Here is a 9,222-nt window from a genome sequence, read left to right as displayed (position 1 = left end):
GCTAGGCAAGTGGCCCCACGTTGGGCGCCACGTGTAAACGTCCGGTGCGGGGGTCGGGCCCTTTCAGGGGCCGTCGGGGGCCAGGCCGCCTCACTCCACGGCCTGGATCGGTCTCAGGGTTCCGCCCCTCTGGCAGGGACTAGGCCAAAGGTACACGGCCTCTGCAATGAGCTCCTGCTCTCCGTCAGGGTCCGGCAGTAACTCAGGCCCGGGCTCCGGTCCTCACTGCCGGAGCTGGGGATTACAAAGTCAGTCAAGCCCCCGCGCTAGCTCAGGGCGGGGCAATAAACAATAGTTCGGGTGCTCAGCTCCGTGGATCAGGAGCTGAGCCCTGACAAACTCAGGGCGTCCTAGGCCCTTATTCAGGGGAGGGCAACCCCCAATAGTCCAGGGCGCTCAGAACCTTCCTTCAGGCTGAGCAGTAAAGTCAGGGGTTAAGGCCCGGCCCTCAGTCAGGGCGGGGCAGCACACAAGGGTTCACGGGGCTCAGAACCTTCCTGAGGGCTGAGCACACACACAGTTAGTAGGCCCAGGCCCTTAGTCAGGGCGGGGCAACAAACAATAGTCCAGGGCTCAGGACCTTGTATCAGGGGCTGAGCAGTAACAGAGTCAGTAAGCCCAGGCCCTTAGTCAGGGCGGGGGCAACAAACAATAGTCCAGGGCTCAGGACCTTGTATCAGGGGCTGAGCAGTAACAGAGTCAGTAAGCCCAGGCCCTTAGTCAGGGCGGGGGCAACAAACAATAGTCCAGGGCTCAGGACCTTGTATCAGGAGCTGAGCAGTAACAGAGTCAGGACGCCCCTAAGCCCTTAGTCAGGGCGGGGCAACAAACAATAGTTCAAGGGGCTCGGGTCCGTGGATCAGGAGCTGAGCACTGGCAAACTCAGGACGCCCCAAGCCCTTAGTCAGGGCGGGGCAACAAACAATAGTTCAATTGCGATGCCGGAGCGCTGGCTGGAGGGGGAAGCTGCCACCCGTAAGTGGGGTGGCAGGGGGGACACAGGCCCACCCACTCCACTGTGTCCCAGCCCGGGGCCCTAAGAGCGGCAGTCAGTCTGCCGCTGTGTCGGTGGGGTCCTGACCGCAACACACCGACATTGGCTCCTCTGCTGTAGCCAGACTGGGGTCAGCTACCCCCGGGCTACTTTCCATTTCCCCCTCCATTGGTACCTGCTCATCGCTGGGCTCGGCAGCGGGGTCCCACACCATGGGTTCCTCAGCTCGCAGAGGGTCGTCTGGGTCAGGCTGCTCCTCCGGTCTCGGGTCAGGGGGGCGCTCGGGCTCCCCCTCGAGGTACCGTGCCCGGGGCAGGCTCGGCCACTCCACTTTGGGGTACCTTGCTCGGGGAAGGCTCGGCCAATCCGCATCGGGGTACCTGGCTCTGGGGAGGTCCGGTCGGCCGGCGTCCGGGTATCTGGCTCTGGGGAGGCTCGGTCCGTCCGCGTCCGGGTACCTGGCTCTGGGAAGGCTCAGTCTAGCCGGAGCTCGCACCGGCACGTCTGGCCTCTCCGGCCGCTGGGCTCCAACTGAGTGCTGGGGCCTGGCTTTTATACTTCCTGTCCCGCCCCTTGACTTCCGGGGGGCGGGAACAGGTGGCGGTGGCTCCGCCCACTTGGGTGCCAATTCAGGCTCCTCTCCCTCAGGGGCCGTCGGGGCCCAGGCCGCCTCACTACACGACCCCCCCCCCAAGGCTGGTTCCCGTGCAGCGGGGCCAGCCCATTCCACACCCCCCAACCGGGAAAGGAAATCCGCGTTTGCGTGATCCTTACCAGCCCGATGGCGGACCGTGAAAGCAAACGGCTGGAGCGCCAGGTACCATCGTTGCAGCCGCATGTTGTGGTCCTTCATGCGGCCTAACCACTGAAGGGCGGAGTGGTCGGTGACTAGGGTGAAGGGGACTCCCAGGATGTAATAGCGGAGAGCTTCACAAGCCCACTTCACGGCTAGGGCCTCTTTCTCGACCACCGCATAGTTCTTTTCGCGTGGGAACAGTTTCCGGCTAATGTATAGGACGGGATGTTCCTCGCCCCCTACGTCTTGGGATAAGACCGCCCCGAGTCCCACTTCCGAGGCGTCTGTCTGCAAGACAAATGGCAGCTTAAAATCGGGGCTATACAAGACCGGCTCGCTGCAGAGGCACTTCTTAAGAGTCCGAAAGGCCCTGTCGCACTCGGTAGTCCAGATCACCTGCCGTGGGCTATCCTTTGTTAGGAGCCCCGTTAAGGGGGCTGCGATTGCCGCGAACTGGGGGATGAACCGCCGATAATATCCGGCCAAGCCTAGGAATTGCCGCACCTGGCGCTTTGTGGTTGGCGGGGTGCAGTTTGCGATTGCCTGGACCTTCCCGATCAGGGGTTTTACCTGCCCATGCCCGATTGCATACCCCAGGTACTTAGTCTCTTGCCAGCCGATGCGGCATTTTTTTGGATTGGCGGTTAAGCCGGCCTCCCGCAGGGATCTCAGGACGGCTGCGACTCTCTCCAGGTGGGTCTCCCATTGCGGACTATAGATGACAACGTCGTCTAAATACGCGGCCGCGTATTCTTGATGGGGCTGGAGGAGGCGGTCCATCAGGCGCTGAAAGGTGGCCGGGGCCCCGTGGAGGCCGAAGGGCATCCTGGTGAACTGATAGAGACCTGTGGGGGTGGCAAAGGCAGTCTTCTCACGGGAGGCGGGCTCTAGGGGGATCTGCCAGTAGCCCTTACTCAGGTCCAGGGTGGTGATGTAGCGGGCCCCTCCCAGGCAGGCCAACAGCTCATCTATCCGAGGCATGGGATAGGCATCAAATTTGGAGATGGCGTTGACGCGGCGGAAGTCAATGCAGAACCGCTGTGACCCGTCGGGTTTAGGCACCAACACCACGGGGCTACGCCACTCGCTCTGGGATGGCTCTATCACCCCTAGATCCAACATCGCCCGTACCTCCTTCTCCACGACCTGTCTCCTATGGTAGGGCAGGGGCCGGGTCGTCCCCCGTATCACCACCCCAGGTTCTGTTTGGATCCGATGGTGTACGAGGGAGGTGTGTCCCGGCTGGTCCGTGAAGGTGTGGGAGAAGGCTTGGAGGAGGCACCGAGTCTGGCGGAGCTGTTCCTCGGTTAAGTTCTCCCCGAGCTGGGGTTCCTCGGTGTCCCCGGAAAGGGGAACCTGGGGTCCCAGTTCCGGTTCGGGCGGGTAGGGGTTTATCAACAGCCCTTCTCGCTCTTTCCAGGGCTTCAGGAGGTTGACATGGTAGCGTTGGTTCTTCTTCCTCCGGTCCGGCTGATTTATTTCATACGTGACCGGGCCCACTTTCCTGACTACCTCATAGGGCCCCTGCCACCGGGCCAGGATCTTCGATTCACTGGACGGGAGGAGGAGTAATACCCGGTCACCAGGTTGGAAGTCCCGAGTCTGTGCCCCTCGATTATACGTCTGGGCTTGTGTGTCCTGGGCGGCTTTTAAATTTTCCCGTGCCAGATCCCCCGCCTGCCTTAGACGCTCCTGTAGTTGCAGCACATACTGCAGGAGACCCTGGGCCGGGGAAGGAGCCTGTTCCCAGGTCTCCCTCATGAGATCCAGCAGGCCCCGGGGTCGTCGCCCATATAACAATTCAAAAGGGGAGAACTTAGTCGATGCCTGGGGAACCTCTCGTATTGCTAGAAGCAAGGGTGGAAGGAGCTGGTCCCACTGGCGAAGGTCTTCCGGGGGAAACCGACGCAGCATCCCTTTCAGCGTCCGGTTGAACCTTTCCACTAGTCCATCGGTCTGGGGGTGATAGATGGAGGTGCGGAGTTGCTTGACCCCTAGGATTTCACAGACTTGCTTGAGCAGCCGGGACGTAAAATTGGTCCCTTGATCCGTGAGTAGCTCCCGGGGCAGTCCGACGCGGGCGAAGATCTTGACCAGTTCCATGGCAATGGTGCGGGCCGAGATGTTCCGGAGAGGAACGGCTTCAGGGAACCTGGTGGCATAGTCCATCATTACTAAGATGTATTGGAACCCTGCGCTGCTCTTCGGGAGGGGCCCCACCAGGTCCACGGCCACGCGTTCGAAGGGGGTTTCCATAAGAGGCATCGGCACCAAGGGTGCCTTAGGGGTCTGGGCAGGGGCGGCCAGCTGGCACTCTGGACATGACTTGCAATAGTCCTTTACGTCTTGATATACCCCGGGCCAGAAGAAACGCCCCAAAATCCTGGCCAGCGTTTTGTCATGCCCGAGGTGCCCCGCCGCCGGGACGTCGTGGGCCAGTTTCATGACCGCCCGGCGGTGACACCGCGGCACGAGAAGCTGTGTCCGGATGTCCCCCGTACGGGGGTCCTTCTCCACGCGGTACAGGCGTTCTTGTCGTAACTCAAAATGCGGCCACTGCGCCGCACGCTGGGGGTCAAGAATAGTCCCGTCTACGGAGGCCAGCTGTTCGTAGGTCCGTCTGAGGGTGGGGTCGGCCCGTTGGTCCCGGCAGAAATCTGTGGGCGCCGAGGAGTCCCCCCCCCGAGGAGGGTCTTCTCGCCCCCCCGGGGGATTGGCGGGGACGGGGTTGTCTATCTCGTCCTCCTCAGTCCCCGGGGGCTCCCCTCCCAACGCTGGCGTGGCCTGCGGGTTACCCTCGAGCCGGCGGCGTAAGACGGTGTTAAAGTTGGGCCAGTCCCGCCCCAGGATCACCGGGTATGCCCACCGGGGCGCCAGCCCCACCGTCATCTGCCGGGTGACCCCATCGATGGTTAGTTGGGCCCGGGTGCTGGGGTAGCGTCGCACATCCCCGTGTATACACTGCAGGGGGATCTTCGCCAGGTGGCCGTCCGCTGGTGGGCCGAGAGCCTGGCAGACCAGCGTTTGGCCACAGCCTGAGTCGAGGAGGGCCATTGCTGGGCGTCCCTCAACAGTCACGGGTACGGTGATCTTGGTCCCTTGCGGGCGTCGGGCACGGCCTTCTCCGGAGTAGACTTGGCCAAATGCACACCCCCGTTCTGGGCACTCTCGCTGCAAATGGCCATACTTCCCGCAGGAGAAGCAGGGTCCCAGCGTGGCTCGCTCTGGCTGCGGCCGAGCCCCGGGGTCATCCACGGGGGGGGTCCGACGATATCCCCCGGCGGGGCCTGCCGGGGCCCGTGTGAACCTCCCGGAGGGCGCGGCCACCCGAGCCCGGCCCTCTACTCTACGGGAGGGAGCACTCGGGGTTGCCCGGGAGGGCGGCCCCCTCTTTTCTGTGTTGGGGTGCTCCGTGCGAATCGGGACCGCCCGACCAGCGGCCCCCGCCGGAACCTCAGCCGCAAGGAAGTCTTCCATTAAGGTGACGGCCGCGGAGACCGTCGTCGGCCGGTGGCGGAGGACCCAGGATCGTCCCCTCGGCGGGAGTACCTGGGTAAATTGCTCCAGGACCACCTGCTCCATCAATTCCTCGGCTGTCCGGCGCTCGGGCTGCAGCCACTTTCGGCAGGCCTCTCGCAGCTCCTGAGCCACCATCCGCGGGCGGGCCCCTGGGGGATAGGCCAAGCCCCTGAACCGCTGTCGGTAGGTCTCGGGATTTACGTCCAGGGCGTCCAAAATAGCGGCCTTCACTAGGTTATAGTCCCTGGCCACTTCTACCGACAGGCCTCGGTAGACCGTCTGGGCGGTCCCCGTTAGGTAGGGGGCCAGGATGGTGGCCCACTGATCCGGGGCCCAGCCGGCAACGACAGCCACCCTCTCAAAGGTCACGAGGAAAGCCTCGGGGTCGTCCTCGGGTCCCATCTTTGTCAACCGCACGGGGGGGCTGGGTCGCGGAGCCCCTGGGGCGATCCCGGCTAGGGGTTCCCCCGGGCGGACTAGGGCCGCGGCAAGCTGCTGGATGCATTTCTGCTGGAACTCCTGCTGTTGGGTAACCAGCTCCGCGATCAGCTGCCGTTGTTGGGCCCCCAGCTGCTCTACGAGCTGCTGCTGCTGCTGCAGGTGGGCGGCCTGGTACTCCTGCTGGTATCGCACCTGGGCCGCCTGTTGTTGCTCCTGACTCTCTGTCATGTGGGTCAGGAGCTGGGATAGATCCCCCTCCCTGGCGGGAGGTCTCTCTCCCATTGCCCCCTTCTCACCGGTGTCTAGGGCTCGTGCCCACATGCTAGGCAAGTGGCCCCACGTTGGGCGCCACGTGTAAACGTCCGGTGCGGGGGTCGGGCCCTTTCAGGGGCCGTCGGGGGCCAGGCCGCCTCACTCCACGGCCTGGATCGGTCTCAGGGTTCCGCCCCTCTGGCAGGGACTAGGCCAAAGGTACACGGCCTCTGCAATGAGCTCCTGCTCTCCGTCAGGGTCCGGCAGTAACTCAGGCCCGGGCTCCGGTCCTCACTGCCGGAGCTGGGGATTACAAAGTCAGTCAAGCCCCCGCGCTAGCTCAGGGCGGGGCAATAAACAATAGTTCGGGTGCTCAGCTCCGTGGATCAGGAGCTGAGCCCTGACAAACTCAGGGCGTCCTAGGCCCTTATTCAGGGGAGGGCAACCCCCAATAGTCCAGGGCGCTCAGAACCTTCCTTCAGGCTGAGCAGTAAAGTCAGGGGTTAAGGCCCGGCCCTCAGTCAGGGCGGGGCAGCACACAAGGGTTCACGGGGCTCAGAACCTTCCTGAGGGCTGAGCACACACACAGTTAGTAGGCCCAGGCCCTTAGTCAGGGCGGGGCAACAAACAATAGTCCAGGGCTCAGGACCTTGTATCAGGGGCTGAGCAGTAACAGAGTCAGTAAGCCCAGGCCCTTAGTCAGGGCGGGGGCAACAAACAATAGTCCAGGGCTCAGGACCTTGTATCAGGGGCTGAGCAGTAACAGAGTCAGTAAGCCCAGGCCCTTAGTCAGGGCGGGGGCAACAAACAATAGTCCAGGGCTCAGGACCTTGTATCAGGAGCTGAGCAGTAACAGAGTCAGGACGCCCCTAAGCCCTTAGTCAGGGCGGGGCAACAAACAATAGTTCAAGGGGCTCGGGTCCGTGGATCAGGAGCTGAGCACTGGCAAACTCAGGACGCCCCAAGCCCTTAGTCAGGGCGGGGCAACAAACAATAGTTCAATTGCGATGCCGGAGCGCTGGCTGGAGGGGGAAGCTGCCACCCGTAAGTGGGGTGGCAGGGGGGACACAGGCCCACCCACTCCACTGTGTCCCAGCCCGGGGCCCTAAGAGCGGCAGTCAGTCTGCCGCTGTGTCGGTGGGGTCCTGACCGCAACACACCGACATTGGCTCCTCTGCTGTAGCCAGACTGGGGTCAGCTACCCCCGGGCTACTTTCCATTTCCCCCTCCATTGGTACCTGCTCATCGCTGGGCTCGGCAGCGGGGTCCCACACCATGGGTTCCTCAGCTCGCAGAGGGTCGTCTGGGTCAGGCTGCTCCTCCGGTCTCGGGTCAGGGGGGCGCTCGGGCTCCCCCTCGAGGTACCGTGCCCGGGGCAGGCTCGGCCACTCCACTTTGGGGTACCTTGCTCGGGGAAGGCTCGGCCAATCCGCATCGGGGTACCTGGCTCTGGGGAGGTCCGGTCGGCCGGCGTCCGGGTATCTGGCTCTGGGGAGGCTCGGTCCGTCCGCGTCCGGGTACCTGGCTCTGGGAAGGCTCAGTCTAGCCGGAGCTCGCACCGGCACGTCTGGCCTCTCCGGCCGCTGGGCTCCAACTGAGTGCTGGGGCCTGGCTTTTATACTTCCTGTCCCGCCCCTTGACTTCCGGGGGGCGGGAACAGGTGGCGGTGGCTCCGCCCACTTGGGTGCCAATTCAGGCTCCTCTCCCTCAGGGGCCGTCGGGGCCCAGGCCGCCTCACTACAGGGCCCCACACTGTTTATTCTGAATGGATTTGGGAACTGGACAGTGGACGTTTCAGGAGAGAGCGTCAGGCCCTGCTTGGGGAATATGTGGGGGGAAGGGAAAGGTACAGCTCAATGTAACCTGAAAGTTATAACTGGGGGACGACATGAGAAGGGATGACAAGACGCATGATGTCAGAGGCTGGGTCTTTGATGCGCTGCCCTGCCAAAGGGTGAGGGGAGCTGAGGAGAGGGTGGGTGTTTGGGAATCGCTGCCTGCAATGGCATGAAAGATGCCTCTCTAGCTTACTGTGCAGCAGGTCAGGCTGGCTATGTTATTGAGACCGTTTCCTTTGTTCTCCTCTGCTTTTCTCGCAATGCCGAGCCAGTCTTACTGGGCTACAAGCCAGGCGGGGAGACGCCTGGTGAATTCCATACGTGCCGGCCCGAAGAGCCGAAAGGCCCGTCAGCCAGTACGACGAGGTGAGGCGCGAAGGAGGTCGGGACGGGAGCTTTCCCAGCTCATGATTCTCAGACAAAGGGGCACAGACCGAGGGCTGCTCTCTCAGGAGTTGTGTTGCGTGCTGGGCTGCGGCCTCTAGATTCAAGGGAAATGTATGATCGCCACAGACCAGAGCCAAGTTTAAGGGGAGTAAAGTGACCTCTTCTGAGGAGCCAGTAGATGCCAATTTCTTTCACTGTTTGGATGTGGACCAAAGCCTCACCTGCTGGCTGATGGGGGGCTTCGCGCCCTTCCCTGCTCTCCCTCAGTCATTATCTAGTAAAGGGAGTAAAATATCAATAGGTTGGTGTTTTAGTTCATCGTAGGAAAGGGCGGGTGAGAAGATTTTCTGCCTGGCCACTTTTCACATTTTGTAAGGCTGCCTTAAGCTGGTTTGGAGCTCTTTACCCATCCCAGACCAGGATGTGCATAGGAGAATTCCAGCCTGCTCCCCTTGGCTTCTCGCTGATTTTCAAATGCAATTGAAAACAATTGCGGTTCTCATCTCGAAGGCTGAAGGAGGCAAGGCTGGGTGGCCTGATCACATGACTGGGAGGCACAAACTGTGCATTATTGGCTTAGGGGGGCATAAGTGCTTCTTCTACCAAGCCACTGTCATGCCATTCATTCATGGATCAATTGCAGAAGCATCCAGACTTATCAAAATTGCCATTGAGAAGTGGGTTGGAACCCTGCCAGAATTTTGACAAACTGTAGGAGGAAAAAGCAGACCCTTCTCAGCTTGCTTCAAATTCTTGGCCATATTAACCAGCTGGGAATCAACAACAGTGCACAATTCCATAGGAACACAGGCGCTGCCAGACTAGATCAGCTCCAAGGTCCATCCAGTCTAGTATCCCGTCTCCAGCAGGAGCTGACACCAGGTGCTTCTGAGGAAGGTGCGAGAACCCGACAGCAGGCAGCCGTGGGATAATTTGCCCCATAACATTTGCATGCACCCCACGTGTGAGACAGTGACCCAGAGTGGGGAACAGAT

At 61.7% G+C, this 9,222-nt stretch overlaps 1 protein-coding gene across 1 annotated transcript; it reads right to left on the bottom strand.

Annotated features, from left to right (window-relative positions):
* Positions 1-1,049: 1,049 nt before the first annotated feature.
* Positions 1,050-7,751, bottom strand: LOC135982145 (uncharacterized). The gene has a single exon (XM_065587469.1). It carries the CDS (start codon positions 6,069-6,071, stop codon positions 1,050-1,052), a length of 5,022 nt encoding a protein of 1,673 aa, XP_065443541.1. The 5' UTR covers positions 6,072-7,751.
* Positions 7,752-9,222: the final 1,471 nt, after the last annotated feature.

This window comes from Chrysemys picta, chromosome 3 (genome assembly GCF_011386835.1).
Source record: "Chrysemys picta bellii isolate R12L10 chromosome 3, ASM1138683v2, whole genome shotgun sequence".
NCBI classification, from domain to species: Eukaryota; Metazoa; Chordata; order Testudines; family Emydidae; genus Chrysemys; species Chrysemys picta.
The sequence above is the reverse complement of the archived record's forward strand: the minus strand, read 5'-3'. Positions and strand labels throughout refer to the sequence as shown.